This window comes from Lepidochelys olivacea, assembly GCF_965140295.1.
Source record: "Lepidochelys olivacea isolate rLepOli2 genome assembly, chromosome: 5".
Lineage (NCBI taxonomy): Eukaryota > Metazoa > Chordata > Testudines > Cheloniidae > Lepidochelys > Lepidochelys olivacea.
Window position 1 is genome coordinate 96,856,664 of NC_140415.1, and position 19,382 is coordinate 96,876,045.

At 40.4% G+C, this 19,382-nt stretch overlaps 1 protein-coding gene and 1 long non-coding RNA gene across 3 annotated transcripts in view; one reads left to right on the forward strand and one right to left on the reverse strand.

Annotated features, from left to right (window-relative positions):
* The window catches only part of LOC311520929, a 56,449-nt gene extending 38,887 nt beyond the window's left edge, over positions 1 to 17,562 (forward strand). Inside the window, exons 3-5 of the long non-coding RNA XR_014711732.1 lie at positions 9,836 to 9,956; positions 14,449 to 14,994; positions 17,429 to 17,562. This is a non-coding gene — a long non-coding RNA (uncharacterized lncRNA). The remainder of the gene's footprint in view (positions 1 to 9,835; positions 9,957 to 14,448; positions 14,995 to 17,428) is intronic.
* Positions 1 to 19,382, reverse strand: part of PCSK5 (proprotein convertase subtilisin/kexin type 5) — a 300,051-nt gene that overhangs the window by 58,679 nt on the left and 221,990 nt on the right. The window contains exons 18-21 of one of the 2 annotated variants that reach the window (XM_084628880.1): positions 17,580 to 17,677; positions 16,980 to 17,109; positions 15,931 to 16,046; positions 13,246 to 13,957 (exon numbers count right to left, since the gene is read on the reverse strand). In XM_084628880.1, the coding sequence (XP_084485006.1) occupies positions 13,842 to 13,957; positions 15,931 to 16,046; positions 16,980 to 17,109; positions 17,580 to 17,677 (460 nt within the window). In that variant the 3' untranslated portion in view covers positions 13,246 to 13,841. Of the gene's footprint in view, positions 1 to 13,245; positions 13,958 to 15,930; positions 16,047 to 16,979; positions 17,110 to 17,579; positions 17,678 to 19,382 lie in introns of those variants that run through there. The other variant, XM_084628879.1, reaches the window with a different exon arrangement.

Below are 19,382 nucleotides of genomic sequence, written 5' to 3' on the forward strand. Positions count from 1 at the left end.
TGCTGGAGCACTGTGTCTTTCGGAATGATGAGCCCAATGACTTGTTTTCTTTGAGTCTGCTTGAGTCTTATGAAGAATGCCTGTTAGTGGTTGAGCCAGCTCCTATTGGCTCAGCTTCTGGTTACAGGGGGGGCCTCTATTCTGGTGCACTCTGGAGAACTAGATTAAAGGACACTGCACGAAGGGTAACCGTTTGAGTCTCTGCTCCAGTTGTGTGTGGGATGCATGAGGAGTGAGTCCAGACAGCAGATGGGATTTTGAAGTAGTTCGGTGCACTACATTGCACTGTTTGGCAACCATCTGGTAGATATGAGATACATCACAACCATTCAGCTGCCTGCCTGCCTTTGCTATTTCTAACATGCGAACCACTGTGGTATCTCCATAAACATTTTGGTGCTAAATCTGAAAGGCAAACCTCAAGCAACTAAATGCACCCAGAATTGATTATGTCTTATCATTCTTGTGGACGACATAACCACAAATAAAGTAATTTCTTCTGAAAATGTTGGGGTTTGATTCTGATTTCACTTAGCTCATTTTGCCCCGAGGTAACTCCATAGATTTAATACCTAGTGCTTTTCATCAGATGTCAGTGGAGTCATTCCTGATTCTCACCAGTGTGAGATCAGACTGAGTCCTCTTGAGTCTCCCATGTTTACTATGATTGTTCAGAAACATGGCATGTTGTGTATTTGGTGCTATTTTATCTCTTTAGCAGAAACACATTCAAAGTGGTTGCAGAAAGATGCCACCTATATAGGACACATTAATGGGCTGCAGCAAACTCAGGGTGAATCCCTTTGGTGCTGATACAGTATTCTTACACTGCCAGTTTACAAGCCCCAGTGTAAGGCATGTGCTAAGGTCATATTCATAGCCTGTGCCACCACAAGAGATCCTAGAAGACTACTTTGCAACTCACAGGTAGCCAGGGATGGGTTTCTATAAGCTAAAGCCTGGACCAGCCCAAAATCAGGAGTGCATAATGGTCCTCTTTGTCCCCCTTACCTCTCCTCTTGGACTGTTCCTTCGGTTCTGTGCCTCCTGGAGACCTACACTTGCTTAGGGATATAGACACCCAATTACCTTTAAAATTAAAGAGAACTGGGTGTCCCAGTCCTCTCAGTGACTTTGAAAATCTCATCCTCTTTGGGCAGCGAGACTATAGCTGCTGCTGCGTGGTGCTGTAATACATGACATGTCCTTTTGTTTATTGGGTGCTCATTAAGACATGGTTACTGTGCTGCCTATCTATGCTCCCCATAACTCGTAGAGTAGCTAGAGTCCTTTGGCAAGTGACATGCCAGCCGTGTGTGTATTAAGCACTGTGTGGGGGCAGTGAATCTATCCATTGAACTGTTTTATAAGGCCCTAGATTAAATAAATGTGCCTATGTTATTTGGTTAGCAGGTAATCTATGCTAGTCAAGTACAGATATTTGACTGAATTTACTATCTGCTGCTTCATTCTTTAGCAACTGATTTAGCTGAGGATATGGTCTGGGCAGTGCGCCCTGGGAGGTAAATGAAGCCTGCAAATTCTGTGGATACCCCTAGGTGGAGAATTCTTCTCACTTGCATTGCTGCCTTGAAACTTGGGCTGTGCATGTGCATTGTGGGACTTAGGACACAGAAGAGTGGAGTGTCTTTTGGTTTTGGCTGTCTCTGTTTTGCTGAGTCCTCTGTTTTGCTGAGTCCTCCACAGTGTATGAAGGAGCAATGTCAGGAAGGGAGGCAGAAAAGCTATTATGTTAAGGCATGCTAGGGAACCTTTAGTGCACACCAGCAGGGTCTACCCAGTTAATGTAGGGCATTACCACACCATGTAGACAAGCCATAAAATAATGTTAATATACAAATATCTATTCCCTCTCACTCCAGACATATTAGCCACTCAATTTTTTATATAGGAGAAATCACTGGGATGATTTATGAACTAACGTCCTTCTCATTTTGAGTAAGGGCAGCAGACATATATAAAATGCCCAGACAGTGAGATCTCTATCCATGAGGAATTCTGCAGACATGTTTTACAAAGTCTGCAGGATCCCTTTGAATTCTCTATTAAAAATACACTGTTTTTGCAAATAATCTGGGATTTACAGGAATTGTTAGCATGTTTTTAGCTATTGTTCTTCCTTTTTCCAGCCGTGAAAGAAAATATTGAGGTTTTCTATATATATAAAGCAAAACAACAACCCCCCCTTTGTTTTTAAGCACCTTTTCTTTGCAAGTCCCAGAGGTAACCAAAATATTTAGGCGTCTCTCTGTGTGTGAGTACGTACAGACACAGAATTTATATATTAACACTTCTATGGTGCTTTTCAGCCATAGATCTCAACGGACTTTAGCATATTTATATGTGCCTATTTGGATGGGTATCCCTCTGTTTATATAATCTCTCTAGACTGTGTAAGTGAGATCTTCAGCTGGTGTAAATTGGCATAGATCCACTGAAGTTATCTGAGGTGTGCTGATTTACACCAGCTCAGGATCTGGCCCATAAATATATATATCATATAATGGGGTGATGATAAAGATGTGATAAACTAACCATTTGACATTGAATTGAGTACAGTTTTGTGCATTCACACTTGTGTAACTGAGATAAAATTTGGCCTTCATTAATTAGTCCTCACTGCACCCTGTAAATACTATTATGCCTTTACAGAGAGAAAGTGAGGCATAGATAGGTTATATGATTTGCCCTAGGTCAAATAATGACAGAGCCGGAATTAAAGCCTTTATCTCCTGACTTTCAGGCCAGTGGTGTACTCACTAGATTACAGTCCACTTCACAAACACTGTATTCCCACAATTAGCAATCCCATTTTTAGATTACTATAGTGTAAAGGTGTTATGATACGGAAGCACATCCGTACAAATGACTTTTTCAGAATATGGCAGATAAACAGATACTTTTCCCAACAGAAACTTGATATAAAAATAACCACGTTCCTTAGGGTCAGGTTCTGTCTTCTGTGTATTTTGTGTGATGTTTGTAAGCACAATGTTTGATGCTATAAAATAACTAGGCAACACTAGAATACATGCACATTCCACATTGAAGATTCTGATGGCTCATTGCTTGGGAGGGTGCTCATGATTTCTCATGGTTGTAGCATCCCTCAGTAGATGTTACCCTTGTATTAAATCATTCCTTATCTGATATTGTTGTTTTGGTTGTAATTTATATTCTGAAAGCTTTTCGTTGTTTCTTCATCTCTGTTAAATTCACTTTATTTGGCAACAGTGATAGACTCTGTGTCCTGTATAGGATCACTCAGTCTGGAGCCACTAATTCATATACCTCAGAATACCCCCCTTCCAAACCCTCCCCACATGGCATCAGTGGTGAGTTTTAAAAGGCCTTTGTTATTTCTTTGTTACTTCCTCCATCTGAAGTGCTGTAATTCATTTCAGCTGCCCTGGATTAGTGCCAGTTGAAGGCCAGTCCTTTGCTAGCTGAATCTTTAATTTGCAGCCTCTTAAAACACACTGTTATAAGAGTGAACACCAGAAATTGCCTATGTTCTGGGCCTCTGATTTCACAAGTCACAGCTATGGTTGTAGAACTGTCATTAAACATTAATACAATGCATTTTTTTCTGTGGAAATTAAAATAGTTAATGCTGAAATGCTGAAAGAAGATTTTTAAACTATACTACAGAACTATTTGTTAACTTGACGTACTTGCCTAGGGCTAAAAAATGCGTAACCCTTCCTCCCCCTTCAGACATTGGTAGCTAGCTGATGACCTGCAAAACCTGCACCCTTTTACTTTATTCTGCAAGGTATCCATGTCATGCATGTAACTGGGAAATAACACTAGATCATTTTAAAAAGTAATTTTACCACCTTTAAACATACTTTTCCACTGTACCTCATTTCAAGGGAAATCACTCCTTTTTCGTCCCAAAGGGTGTGTCTACACTGGACTCAAACACCCATGGCCGCAGAGCTGTAAAATTGCAGAGTAGATGTTCAGACTTGGGCTGGAGCCTGAGCTCTGAGAGTGGAGAAAGTGCCAGAGCTCAGGTTCCAGCACGAGCCCAAACATCTACCCTGCAATTTTACAGCCCCACAGCCCGAACCAGCTGACATGGGCCAGCCACAGGTGTTTCATTACAGTGTAGCCACACCCAAAGATTAGCCCTGTTCCGTGCAAACAGGGCGTTCCCCTCAGCTGCCACTTTTATTGCTGAAAATTATTTACATAATCACAACAAAACCATGAAACTGGGCTTATAACAGAAGTTAGTTATGTTAAGGGCATGAAACCCACTGCATGTTAAGTTTCCTCTGTGAATAATGCTTTGTATCCCTCATTTGAGATCTTTGGCGCATACTGCATTCGACATTTGGATTTTGGCAGGTTGCAAAGTATGGCTTTAATTGTTTATAGTATTGTTATAATTAATAATAAGCACTACAGTAATACATACAATACATAATTAATAATACTTAGTTCTTGTATAGCACTTTTCATCAGCAGATCAAAAAGTGTTTTGAAAAGGAGAATAAGCACCATTATCCCCTTTTCACAGATGGGAAACCTGAGGCACAGAGAGGGGAAGTGTCTTGCTCAAGGTCACCTAGCAGGTCTGTGGCAGATTTGGGTATTAGAACCCAGGTCTCCTGAGTCCCAGGCCACTGCTCTAGCCAGTGTACCCTTACCCTTACCATGTAAAAACTGCTTTTTTCGAGTTTGTCTTGCATAAATTATTTTGATTGCTGTTATTTTAGTAATATTTACCACCAGTGCAGGTGATGCTGTAAAATACACAGTAGGTCATAGCCCTGCCCAGATACACAACAGAAAATGCACTGGGAGGCCCAAAGTATGATGCTAATTTACTGTCTGATTCCTCAAGATGGTGAATACTACCCCAAAAGTCATTCTGGCTGAGCACTTACCCAGCCCTCCTTACCGTAGTATTGCAGCACCTGACAATCTTTAATTAATTTTATTCTCACAACCCCCTTTTGGGGTTTGGAGGTATTGTGATCAGTATTACAGATGGGGGAACTGGCGTGATTAAGTGAATGGCCCATGGTCATATAAGAAGTCTGTAGTTAACCCCAGAACTGAACCCTTCTGGTGTCTTCTGAGTGTTATATCCACCAAACCATCTTCCCCTAACTTCACTAGGAGTTGAGAGAACGCAGCACGAGGAAGTGACTCAAAGGATTGGGTCCTTAGAGCAATTTTATTTAAAAAAAACCCCACATTACTGAGGGCTTGGTGACAGCAGCTTCATTGCTAGAGGCAGGGCTCAGCATTGGTGGGCTTTGGGGCAGATAATGAATTTGAAGAAAGCATAGAGTTTCATAGAGTTTAAGGCCAGAAAGGAACATTAGGTCGGCTAGTTTGGCCTCTTGTATATCACATACCATTCAATTTCACCTCGTTACTCTGTAATGAGCCCAATAACTTGTGTTTGGCCAAAGCATCCAATTTTGATCTCAAGACAGCAAGGGCTGAGAATCCAGCACTCACCTAGCAGTCTGTTCCAATGGTTAATCGCCCTATCAAAAATTTGTGCCTAATTTCTAAATGGCATTTGGCTAATTGGGTTCAGCTTCCAGCCAGTGGTTCTTGTTATGCTGTTATTTGCTTGATTGAAGAGCCTGTTAGAACCCAGTATTTTTCTCCCTGGGCTGGTACTTGTACACTGTAATCAAGTTGCCTCTGAATCTAAGCATGGGATCGGTTGCACTGGGATTTGGGAAAACGCTCTGGGTGTACAGGGGAGGGTGCACAAATCTGAGTGAGGGATCCATAAGTGTTTAAGCTTTGGGGTGAATTTTCAAATGTGCCTACATGGCAGTCTTGTTTTCAAAAGCAACTGAGGTAGCAAGTCCCACTGACTTTTAGTAAGACTGAAAAAATGGAACCTCAGCTCCCACTTCCCTTCTGGTGATCCAATCATCCTTGAGGGTCAGAACAGACCAGGGATTCCATTCCCCCAGCAAAGATGCTTTGTGCAGAGTTAGATGTGGTGATTATAGGATGTAAGGGTCTTCTGTTTCAGGTTTAGCAGAGATCACATAATGCTTCAGGTTGGACTTGAAGCAGGATGTAGAGAAGAAAGGCTTTGTCAACTGCAGTATTTTGCATAACCCTCAATTCTTGTCTCCTCTGAATAAACACATGTACATCTGCTGTATCTGTCCTTTTGCCAAAACAGCTTGAAGTTTATGCTCACTGCTATTTATTATTTGTCTATGGTAGTGCCCACAGTCTCCAATCAGGGATTGGTGCCCTATTCTGTTAGGCACAGCGCTAATATGGGAAAAGATAGTCCTTCCACCAAAGAGCTCAGATATTTGCCATAATTTAAAAAAAAACCCAGTTTTTAAATTACCATTGGTAATAACAACCCAAAATGTGTTTTCCTCCATTGAGTCAGCACATCCATCGGTCACTTGAGAGGAGTCCTGAGCTACTGCTAAAACTAATGAGAAGTGGGTTGGAGACTGAGAGAACCTCATGTTCCTCTCCACAGACCCCTTATGATGGAGACCAAGACTCACGTTATAAGCTCAAACAGCACAAATGCATTGGCCACCACTACCACCAAATGCAGGAGGTTCCTAATGTGGAACTAAGAGGGGAAGAACTGTTTTAACTGTGTCTTCATTATGTGAGTTAGCACAGTCGGGTATTGAGATCTTTTGGTGCTCAGATAGTATGGTGATGGAAGGATGGATGATGGATAATTTTTTTACCAGTTTTATTGTTGCGGTTAACAAATTGTATTGGGTCATCCCTTAGTTGTCAGCTCCCACTAGCTGTTCCTTATAATGCTAGAGTGGATCTGTCCCTGCCTAGTGAGTAGTTGACAAAGGCTAAAGGGGTTGGAATGGATCCACATGTTGTTTTTTGCCAGGCCCGCTGAGGGAAATTCCGGGTCCCAGGGCCAGGGCTGTCCCCAGGGAGGTCGGCCACCTACACTGGCCCCCGGGCCCTTTAAAATCATCCAGGCCCCATGGCAATGGCCCCCTTTTGCCCCCCAGTCAGCGGGCCTGGTTATTACCTCTGTTACATTACTTCCAAAAGGAAAGGAACTGTGAGTGGTTTTGGCCAATGGGTGAATAAAATTCTCCAAACAAGTGGATAGGAACTTGAGGTAAACTAGCTACACAAGGAGTTCCCAGCACACAGGAGTTGCTCTCCATAATTGGTGTGATCTTGTCAGTATGTATACTGCTTTTACAATAACAGTGTTATACATCTCCAAAATGAAAGAAAAGCGATGTTCCATGGAGCACAGTGGGAAAAGGCCAGCCTTGAAATGTGATGTTGTTTTTCCATAAAAAACCTTCATGAAATCCATCTTACACTCTGTAAAGATGGCAATAAATTAATAATTGTGAATGTGGGCTTGATCCATAACCAACCACCCCCAGATCTGGCAGTGAGTCCATGAGATACTCAAGAAATGAAACAAAAAGAAAACGCCTGGCACTATATGAAGGTGCAGCGTTTGCTGCTGACTGAAGAGACCTCCTTTTAAATACTTGGGAGTTCTTTCTACAGCGTTCACTCCCTTGTCTGCATTTCACATAGCAGAAGTGAAACTTCACTTACTTATTGGGGAATAGATATTGTGGTGATCCAGAGACAAACTCCTTCTAGTATCTGCTAACTATAGTACATGTGTAACTGAGTATGGAACTGATTCTGCTACCTTTACCAGCACAGAGTAACACATTCATGAGCAATTCCATTGATTTTGCTGGGATACTCAGTATGAGGGTTTCAGAAACGGGTCCTTTTAAAATAATGGGCTTGACTCAAGCCTAGGTGAGAGGCCCAATATTGCTGTGCTCTAGGTGCCCTGGACTTAACCAAAATTTTCCAGGACATCATAGGTCCAAGTCCTGCTCTGTTGGCCAGTGCAGAGGTGGAGAATAGAGATGTGGTTACATTTGGCATATAACGTTTGTTGGTGATGGCAGCATATGCACCAAATAGATGGACATGACCCTAGTAAGCAGCTGTTGGCACATTAACAAGGCTCAGTTGCGAGCATATAGCAATTTGCTAAGTAATGATACTTTCATCCGTAGAGGAGGAAAGGAAGCCCTTCCCACACCAGTATTCTTGGAGGGTGGTAAACTGAACTGGTCAAAAACCAGGAAAACAATGTTGTGCAAAATGTTGAAACTTCCAAGTTGTTTCTCTTTTGCAGGGTTAAGAATGGATACATGTTTCCATGATTTTTTAACATGTTCATCAAAATAGTTTTTTGTTACAATACATCGTTCCCCAAAGAGAGGGAGCCTGCAAAACTTTTTAGAGAAAAAAAAAAGAGAACTTTCCAGTGTCAACTTCCAGTGTAAGTAGACGGGATCAAAAATAAGGTGCATTGGTACTGCTGAGGATGAATGCACTCTGGACGCAGACTTATCTCTACATTCCCCTTACAGTCACTTTTCCCACTCACCAGGCAGTCTTTGTTGCTCAGAAAAATGCTGAGGGTGTATTTTTTGAGGTGGTGGTGTACAGCGAGAAGATGGGTCAAGCTTTTTTACAAAAAAAAGGGGGCTGTTACAAAAAATAATTAAATCTTTCATTTAAAAAAACGGAGCCTTTCCGTACTGGGCAGTTGTACTTACTAGTTTAATAGCTCATTGAAATTCTGCCTGTTCTCCTGAGATATGTTGGTTATGCTGTGAGACTCTTTCTGGATCACCGTTCGATAGGCCTCATTATCTCCCAGGCTCCAATTTAGGGAGGCACTTAAGCACATTCTTAATCCCCACTGAGGTCAATGGGAAGTCACCATGAGCCTTTTTGAACAGGGAGGGAGACAAGCACACGTTTTATCATAGTTGTGAAATGGCTTAAGTAAAGTATGATTGTTAAAAAATCTCTGTTGCCACTTTTTGAACTGTGATATAAATAAAGGCAGATATGTTCTTCAGCAGGCAGGATGGAGAAAAGGGGTAAACTGCTCCATGTAACAAAGTTTCTGAACTTCAATGAAGTGGTTTGTCTGTATCTATCATGTACTCATTATTAGTACTGGATCTCAAATATTGAAGAGCAACTCCTCACAAATGAAGCAGAAGGAGGACTGATCGTGTCGTGAGAAAAAAATTACATAGCAAAGGAAGATACTTTCTTGGCAAATTTAGGGCCCATTTCTGCAGAACTCACTCATGATTAATCTCATTGGCTACAACGGGACTACAGGTATATGGATTATCATGTGAGTAGGGTGGGCTAGAATGCTGGCCAGCCTCCTCTAAAACTCTGTAATAACAATGCTTATAAAACACTGGATTCCATTACTAGACACATCAATGAAAGATGGCTGGCTAATGCTCCAACTTTATGCTACAAAGTATTACATTCAGGAGTAAGACTCAGTTCAGCAGTTGCCTGTCTGAGAGGCTCTACAGTAGGGATCGGCAACCTTTGGCATGCGGTCCGTCAGGGAAAGCCACTAGCAGGCCGGGACGGTTTGTTTACCTGCAGTGCCCGCAGGTTTGGCCAATTGCAGCTCCCACTGGCCGCGGTTTGCCGTCCCAGGCCAATAGGGGCTGCAGAAAGAGGGGGCCTGGCCTGCACCACTTCCCGCAGCCCCCATTGGCCTGGAACAGCAAATTGCGGCCAGTGGGATCTGCGATCACCCGAACCTGCAGACGCTGCAGGTAAACAAACCATCCCAGCCTGCCAGTGGCTTTCCCTGATGGGCCGCATGGCAAAGATTGCCGATCCCTGCTCTACAGCTTAGTGTTTAAAGATATGCGTTCTGGAAAAGCTATTTGGCCAATATTAACATGACTGTACTATCACTTTTTGCATGCTCTCCTCGCAGAGGACAATATGTTGAGAATGCAACACAACCAAATTGGTGAAATGCCCAGCAACAGTATCAACAATAGAAAGATGAAAATGGAAGCAGAGTGCAGAAGTTCTTCATGCAACAAACAACTAAGGTATCAACTGATTTTCTTTGGGCCAGATTGTGGCCTGCAAGGGAGTGGTGGGGCGTACTGCGCACACATTCTTCCTTGGGCCATTTTTGCCACTTCCTGTGCAGCGTGACTATGTCCCTCCCTGGCACAGGTGGGCGAGAAGGCAGGCAGTGGGTGGCCCTGTGACTGTCTCCCCAGTGTGCTTATAGAGTAATTATACCAGCGTGTTGGAGGGGGGGAGAGGGGGTGTACGCTGCAACAGGCTGAAGTTCACGCTCTCCCAGGAGCAGCGGGGAGAGTGTGATCGCTGATCTAGCCCTTTATTTTTAAGTGGTTTTAGAGCTAGCAAAAGGTACTGGATTGAAAACCACTACAGAACATACTCTGATTGGGCAGCTGAAGTGCAGGCTTCCTCAGACTGCCCTCACTGACTCTGAAGACCTGTGGATGAAAGGTCATTCAATCTCCAAGCCCATTCAGTTCTTCATCTCTCAGCTGAGATGCTCAACAAAGGTATCAATTAACATCAATAAAGGCTCCAAACCTGTACCATTGGAATGCTGCCTCCATGTGGAGGCCTGGTGACTTCAGTGAGGGTCTTCACGGGTGCAGCAATCTGCCTGTGAACAGTCATTTATAAGCACAGAGCCTAATGCAGTGCTTTTGTGGTACTGACATCTATGCACTGGGAAATAATGGAGATCAGCAATCCATTGCACAATGGACACCTCTGGCTGCCTAACGGGAAACGTAATGTCTTACCCTAATCTATTCCTAACCACCTCGGCAATTAGGTAGGTATGGATCTGGGTTTTAATCCTAAATATGAAAGAAACTGGTCTGATAATTACTGTTATGGATCAGAAGAAGTCGAAGCTATTCTGCATCAGAATTCAGCTTCAGTTGTGTTTCTACAGCACAAAAAGTAACCTCCATCAAAAACAGGTGTTTCTGCCATGATAAATACCACTGCTTTTCAAAACGTCAATACATTCACTAAAAACAAAAACCAACCCCCTCCCCCACTTTGTCGCAATGACTTATATGTGATATCAAACTGCTTTTTAACATAAAAATTACCTTCCTCTCCTAACGTGAGATACTTTACATATCAACAATCATCAACATGTGTTTCCAGACCAAAGCAACAGGAACTTAGGTTAATTTAATAGAAAAAATAAAATATGGAATAACATTGATTTTGGCCAGTATCAATTACAACAGTACTACTCTATTTTACAAATAACAACTGAACATTTTACACATGTACAGTATTTTTCAGTAAAAATGGATTTGGATTTAACAATGTGTCAGTATTTTAAAAAGAAAACAAAGATATTAATTTCTTCTCTATAATAGTGTTAGAGACATTTGTAAGTATCCAAACAAATTCTTTACAATCCATTACATAATTATATCTCAATTATGAATATATATATATATTTATATATAATATATAATATTAACTTAAACTTTGAAAGCATTATGTTCTAGTTAATAATGTTATTAGAGTAATAAGGACGTAACAGACTAGTAGTTAAACTAGCACAAATAAAGTCGTCATGACTTTGAATGTTTAGCAGGAAATTTAATGAACACCAAAGGAACGTCACAGTTCTTTTACTATCATAGAAAATGGGATGTCTGTAGGAATTCAGCTGTTCTCTGGGAAAAGGAACATATTGTTTCTACTGGCACCAGTGCTTACATTTGTAAAATTTAGGGACAGATTTCATATTGAAAAAAGGGAAGTCTAGAAGTTCTGTTTCTACGATATATGTTTTTACAGAAATGTTTTCCATTTTCCATTTGTGTGTCACTGATCGTCGCACCCAGATTACTTTTGTACAGAAGGAAGACTTGTTTTAGGCCAGGTCTACACTACCGCTGCTGGTCAATCTAAGCTATGCAATTTGAGTTATGTTAGTAGTGTAACTCAAGTCAATGTAGCTTAGATCTACTTACTGCAGGGTCCACACTTCTCTATGTTGATGGGAGATGCTCTCCCACCGACATTGCTTCCACCTCTCATTGTGGTGCAGTAGAGAAATCGATGGAAGAGCGCTCTCCCATCGATTGAGCATGTCTTCACTAGACCTGCTAAATCGAAGCCATTATGCCAATTTAGCTCTGTAGTGAAGAAAAGCCCTTAATCAAATCAATATCTTTGAAATTTAATTTACTACATTTCACCTAATTAATGTGTGTCTAGCAATATGCTAATAGGAACATATAAAAATATGTTGACTGGGAATGATGTGTAACTAGAAAAGGAAACACAGGAGCCCTATTCCTCTCTCACTTAAACTGGCTTCACTGGGGTTAGTCCCAATTTATACCATTGTTGATTAAGAGCAGCTTAAGGCCCAGACTACCAAGAGGGATATTATTACACAAAATCCAAACTGGATAGACATCGTCTCTTGATGTAAATGTATTGATCTAAATGTAGTTACTCCAAGGGTTGAATTTGACCCAGTGTATCAGTTCCAGTTATAGGGCCCAGTCCTGTAAACACCTACTTCTGGATGTAGTATCACTGAAATCTACGTATTAGCACTGTGACTAGTGGTACACGTTTGCAGGATTGGGCCCCCTGTTTGCTAAAATACAAGATAAGATTATACAACTACTACTTAAGTGGTACCTGTGTGCTACAGACTTGAGTTTACAAAATACTTTCATTCATGAAAAATAAGAGGACCAGCTCCTTTTGGAATTTGTTCACAATAGGAAGAATGCCCTTGTCAAAACGTAGGTGTTATTGGAATGTTACATTTTATTCCAAATAGCAACACCTAAGCCGTGGTCTACACGAGGGGGGGCGGGAATCGATCTACGTTACGCAACTTCAACTACGTGAATAATGTAGCTGAAGTCGATGTACTTAAGATCGACTTACTGTGGTGTCTCCACCGCAGTGAGTCGACAGCTGCCACTCCCCCGTCGACTCTGCCTGCACCTCTCACGGCGCTGGAGTACAGGAGTTGACGGGAGAGCACTCGGGGGTCGATTTATCACGTCTAGACTAGACGCGATAAATTGATCCCCGCTGGATCTGATGGGTAGTGAAGACAATTTGTTCACAATAGGAAGAATGCCCTTGTCAAAACTTAGGTGTTATTGGAATGTTACATTTTATTCCAAATAGCTTTGACAATTTAAAGAAAGAAATTAAAATCCCAGAATAGCAGTTAAGAAGCTAACTGTCTAATAACCAGATCTATATAACTGGGGTGGAGAAGCAAAATGTATGTAAATACTGCATGATGCAAAAAACAGCACACAGCATAGGACACAAAGTAAGAAATATGTGTGGAATTGATCACTTTTTAATTTATTTTTAATACTGATACAAAGGATGCAGAACATAGTCCCACATATAAAGATGTTTTTAATTCCCTCAAGGGCTGGTTTTCTTAAGTTCCCCGTGACAATATATAAGCACAAAAAAAGACTGATGCGAGTATTTTTTTGTTTTTGTTTTGTTTTAATCCATGTAAACTTGTGTCGTATTCTTGAAACACTCTTTAAACATCTTGAAGGGGAAACAAGCAGGAAAAAAAAAAGGGAAAGGAAGAAAAAGGACCATCAAAAACAGGGATAATCCTAAGGTTGACAGGAAATCAAATAATTACTTTAATGTTAATTTTGGCATCAATGCTTTGGTCACACAATACTGACTGTGATCCCGGATGCTTAGCTCTAAACACCCAGTTATGAAAGGTAGGCTTGTTGTAGTTTTTTCCATTAAAGTTCCAACAAACAGTTCACCATCTCCCCTGACAAAGAGGAGAGAGAGAGAGAGAAAGAGGTGGCTTGCTTTTTTTTTCTTTTTTCTTTTTTTTAATAATATGGATTAATCTATAAGTCTACAGGAGCAAGAGGATTCTGGGAGGTACCAGTTCACCCTTTGTGTGTACATGTTCTGCAACACAGTTGCTGAAGTACTTTCCTTTGACACAGATTGTTCTTTTTCACTAGCATACAGAATCCTCCCTCGGCCCAAGATTCTTCCGTTGCTTCCGGAGGTCAGCGATAGAGGGAGGGGGCAAGTTGAAGATTTGAAGAGCATGGTGTACAACGGAGGAAGATTTAATTGGTCAGACAGGCAGATTTGATGGAAGAGACCATTCAGGAGCAGGTAGCAAGTAGGAAATTTGGTCCATCAAAAGGAATTTCAGTCAACAACATTTTTTTTTTTCAAGAAGAAATATTGTGTTGTCCGACAGGGAGTGATTGGTATCCATTTGTGAAAGAGAAAAAAAAAAGATTAGAAAAAGAATAATTAGAAAACAGTGATAAATACAGTGAAGGATTTTTTCTGAGTTATTATGAATCAAAAGGATATAACAGTCATATCACAGAAAGAGAATAAAACATTCTAAACAGAAATTGAACCTTTGTAAGTCTGACAAGCAACCAATGCTTCTTGATCCCCTGCCGGTAATATAAGATCCTCCTTCTTTGAAAATTATAAGTAACATTATTACTTCTGTGTTTGTCCTCCTAGGCTACTGTAATAAAAATAACACCATTTGCATGAGCACCTTCTCAATGCCTGCTGACTTCAATGGGAGTGGAGAGTGCTCAGTACTTCCTCGGACTTCTCAGCTTCTGGAAGGATTGAGCCATATGCCAATAAAATGATGATTTAGTTATTTCTGTGCATGTTGGTCTTGTACCATTTTGTTTTTGTATCCGCAGACGCTACTCTAATTTGTACAAGTGGGCAGAGGAAAGCACTTGTGTGTGTGTACATAATATTTTTCACAAAAAGCATGGTGTGAAACAGTCACGGAAAGTGAGAGGCTGGTATAATCATGTTCACACAAAAGAGTATTTCTAATGAAATTTACTTTGCCTAAGCTCCTTTCTTTTTCAGCTCAACATCAATCACAATCCATGAAAAGTACAAGAAACAAAATTCTGCCCTCAGTGATGCCCATCTGTGCAAACTCATTGAGGCTGCACAGGTATAAATGAGGACATATGTTAGCCGAAGCAGTACCAGACCCAACAAGTATTGCAACATATTGCTGATATGCAAGAGGATACTGTGAGTACACGACTTTAATTTTCTTTTTACTACTAGCTTTATCTGACTTGAAAGTGTAAACTGACTAACATGATCTATAAATGTCCAAAGAAGCACTATGAGTCCAATCCTGCTTCCATTGAATCAATGGTAAAATGCTAATTTGACTTAAATGGGAGCTAAATGGGCCCCAGAATCATCATTAGTTCTTACTATATTTGCTTTGTCAGATATTTGCCCCACTGTGTGTAACACTAAGCTTCTGTTCTGAAATGATCTCACTTGTTGAATTGGACCGTACCTGCAATGACCTTAGGTAGTAACACCTTCAGGAAAAGGACCCTGTTATCTCTTTAACTGTTAACACACTTTGTTGCTTTAAATAATATAGTAATGAAGCTAATAATATGCAGTTAGAGCAATGCTGTATTAAATGCAACAAATTGCTTAGAGAATGCCAAAATCTCCATTATGAAGATAGTACAATATTTTCAAATTGTCTCTATTTCCCTTTGCTATTCATTCACATAATTCAATTAAGGTTATTGAGAGTTAACATCACATTAGTTGTCAACATCTTTACAGTTTAGAAGGGCAAATCAGACACAGATGAATCTTTCAGTTAAGAGTGCATTAAGATAGTCACAAGAAAAATCTTTCTAAGGAAATGCCCATTACAAAACAAATGAGGTGGAAATCATGGGCTAAAGCTCAGAATGGGGTCTGTGAAAGAAAAGAATGGGGTCTGTGAAACAAAAATAATCCATATTATATATTTGCCCCATGTATAAATCTGAAAATATAACAAAATAATAATTTAGAAATAATCATTTAAATAATCAATTAACAATCATCTAGAAATACTTCAAGAAGCCAAACCAACACAAAACGTGGAACAATTAAGTTAACTTTGATGCCAACAAAAGGAGTATTTTTGAGAAAAATAATAATACTCACCATCCTTACAGACTGTTCCAATTACACAGACCCCGGTATCTAAGATATAGCCATTTGGACAAGTTGTACAGTTTTTGTCTCCTTGACCACTGCATTCCAAGCAGCTGGCATCACATCTTTAAACAAAACAAAAGCCAGAAGTTATCACAATTGCCACTAAGCAACAACAGGAATTTCCATCACACTGTCTCAGTTAAGTTCTCGTCACTGAGATAATTCATATTCTTTTATTTAATGATAATGACTTGATTCTGAAAATTTTGAAACGAAGTACAGCAGGTAGAAGTAACCAGTCACATTTATAAAATACATTAGGCATCCATAAACTGGACAAAACTACACAGGGAGATAAGGATCAAAAAGTAAAGCATGTCACAGAAGATTAAAGGAGTATTATGTGTTTTCTGTGGAAAGCTGTAACAAAAGGTGATTCCCAATGCTGCCCCCGTCAAAGAGAGTTTGTCCAAAGTCAAAAAATAAGAGCTTCAGAAGGGCCTGAATTGTACTTTACAAAGATGTGCAAAAAACTCTGTCCCTTTCAAATAAAACTCAGCAAAAGCTTGCCAAGCCTTGTCCATCAAGTATTTCTGCTCCATAGCTGGTTGTGTATAGCTGAGGAACTGAATGGTCCATATGAATGGCAATTTACCTCTTGGCAAATGGCTACTATTGCTTCTTTAATGGAAAAGAACAGCCCCTCTGCTAGATCTGTTAACTAGTTACCATATTTTTATGCCTGTAAATTCAAATTGCTTAATAAAACCTTGATTTAAATAAGCAGAACACATACACACGCGCACTGAAATCCATTTTAAAAGCCCTTATTTAAAAATTACAATCAAGTTAACAATTCTTGCTTTCTTCCCATAGTTTGCTGAGCATACTGTGTATTCTCTTATTCTCAACACCCAGAAATGTGTTCTACAATGTCATAACATTCTATTATTTAATCCAATTTACACAGTAGTACATGTATGATATCAAATATTAGACACTTGCTTTAAAAAAACCCCCAAAATATAATTTAGCCTTTGAAGACCATATCTTACCTTTTGCACGTTTTGTATCCGTTTTCAAGAGAGTGGTCAAGGTAATAACCACCACTACAGGACTGCACACATCTCCCATCCTCCATAAAATAACCTTCTGTGCAGTTTATGCAAGCATCTGCTCCTGAGCCTTAAAGCCAAGAGAAAATACACTGTAACACATTGACACATTCTCAGTATAGCCTGGATAACAGACAGCATCGCTAACTGTAACAAAACATCTGCTCATCATAGGTTACTGGACATATATATTCTCGTTGCTTTACACCTTGCCTACATGTACTGCAAACTATATCAGCTAGCGACAAAAGATAAATATAGCGGTAATCCTGCCATACTTTTTTCTGAGAAATAAATTGTTATTTCTACAGCTAGGAATCACAAGCAAAGAGAGCTAGTGAGTATGTGTGTACTTTTCAGCCAGAACGTTTATATTTTTATGTCAACAGGAAGAAGCCCACTTTACTCAAAGATCTATTAAAGAACCTCCAAGGCATAACTTTTCATTTACAAGCCAATCATCATACTGTATTTGGAAACGTGATGTCATATTGCACAAAGGACAAAATGATTACGGGAAGTCAAATGTCACTGAGGTACCTGCACATGTCGCACAGGAACGGTGACACGGTTCACATTCCCTGCCGTTGTGATATTTTCCTTCTTCACAGCGGACAGCGCATCTGGATCCATATAAACTAGTGCAAAAGTACAAATTAGACTGTTTAATACTGACCAGCTAACAGCAAGGTAAGGAGGGAGGACAATGATCAGACTCAGAAACCTAAAGTATTCTGCAATGTAGGTCTCTCTTGAAATTCCGTTAATAAAAGTTCAGTGAAATGATAGTATCCTACTCTACACTTATACAGCTTCTTTCACTGCAAGTTCTTTACAAACTCAAATATAGCAGTCATTTCACACATGCGCCTACATCTATGGTGGAGTTTCACAACTTGTAGCAGACAGTACACAGTAGTATAGGACAGGAAGTGAAGAAGAATGCCAAATCTAAGGGAAAATGCAAAGAAAATTCAAGTATGCAGAATGTAATTACCCAAATGGAACTTGGTCTGGGGTCAGTACCACTGCACTTACAAACATGCAACGGTACCAGTAGTGTCCCCTAATACCACGTTAAAATACTAACAAATACCAACTCAGTGTGAAGAGTGCCACTTAATGCAGCCCGAGGATTTCCCTTTGTAAAGGTACTGAGTTTGCATGTGAACTGGGACCCTTCAGTTCATGCCTGCTGTATCCACACAGGGGAATTACAGCCTAGCACTATTGCAGACAGCTGTCTCCAGCCAAATAGTATTTGCAAACCACTACGTTGCATCATCCCATTCACATCAATGAAATCTTCACTTCAAAGTGTAGTTGCAATTATTGAGTTTAACTTCCCTATCACTAGAAGGATCAATACCTTGAGGTGCTAAGAGCTTTCAGATCCCACTGAAATCAGTGGGAACTTGACAGCATTTGGCTCCTTGCAGGATTAAACACGTAATCAGCTGAACAAAAACCTTGGATCCAAATTAACTTTGGGAGGGCCTGAAATCTTGATCTGAATCCAGAATTTGCAGCCTATGTTCCATGTTTAATTTGAATTTTAGTCTTTGGAATGGCTATCCACAGAACAAATAGACAACTGTAGTCCAGGAAACCTGTTAGATACTCTCTCCTACAAACCTGTAACCTTGGCTCTTCCACTGGGCTGCCTGATATAGCTATGAAACATCTCCACACTCTTGCTTTGCTAAGCGGATGTCTGCCTGAGTTCACCAGCTTGCATCATTTTTAAGAGACTAGCACCAGAGCAACTTGAGGAGGTATAAGTGTGGCTATTAAAATTAGTCAGAAACATAAAAGGCAAAACTTAGGTAAACTTCCTGAAATCGTCCTCAAGATTTTCACATTTTCCCCCACAACTGTTCACAGGCCTGTCATAAGAGGGTGTAGTTATACAAATTAATAATACTCTACACTTCCATAGCACCTTCCATTAGAAGATCTCAACATGCTCCACGGCATGAATTTACCAATAGCCTCACAGCATTCCTGTGAGGGAAGTAAATATCATCCGCATTTTACAGAGGGTTTCAATGTGCTGGGGCCTTGGCTTGATCTGATGCCTTGCTTCCCTGAGATCAAGCCTTCTCTCGAAGGAAGATCATTTTCTAGTGAGTGATAAACCACATCATTGGAGACAGAACAACGCAGGTGGTTGAAAAATCTAAATGCACTGTGGGTATATAGAGAGTGAGAAGTGGCTTTACCATGTGAAAAAGAAATTAGGCCTAGACATTCAAGGAAACTAATTCTAATGGTCAGCTCACACTAACTCAAAGACTGTAATCTATTTTGCCACAAAGTACATGTCCAATACTAAAACAATCA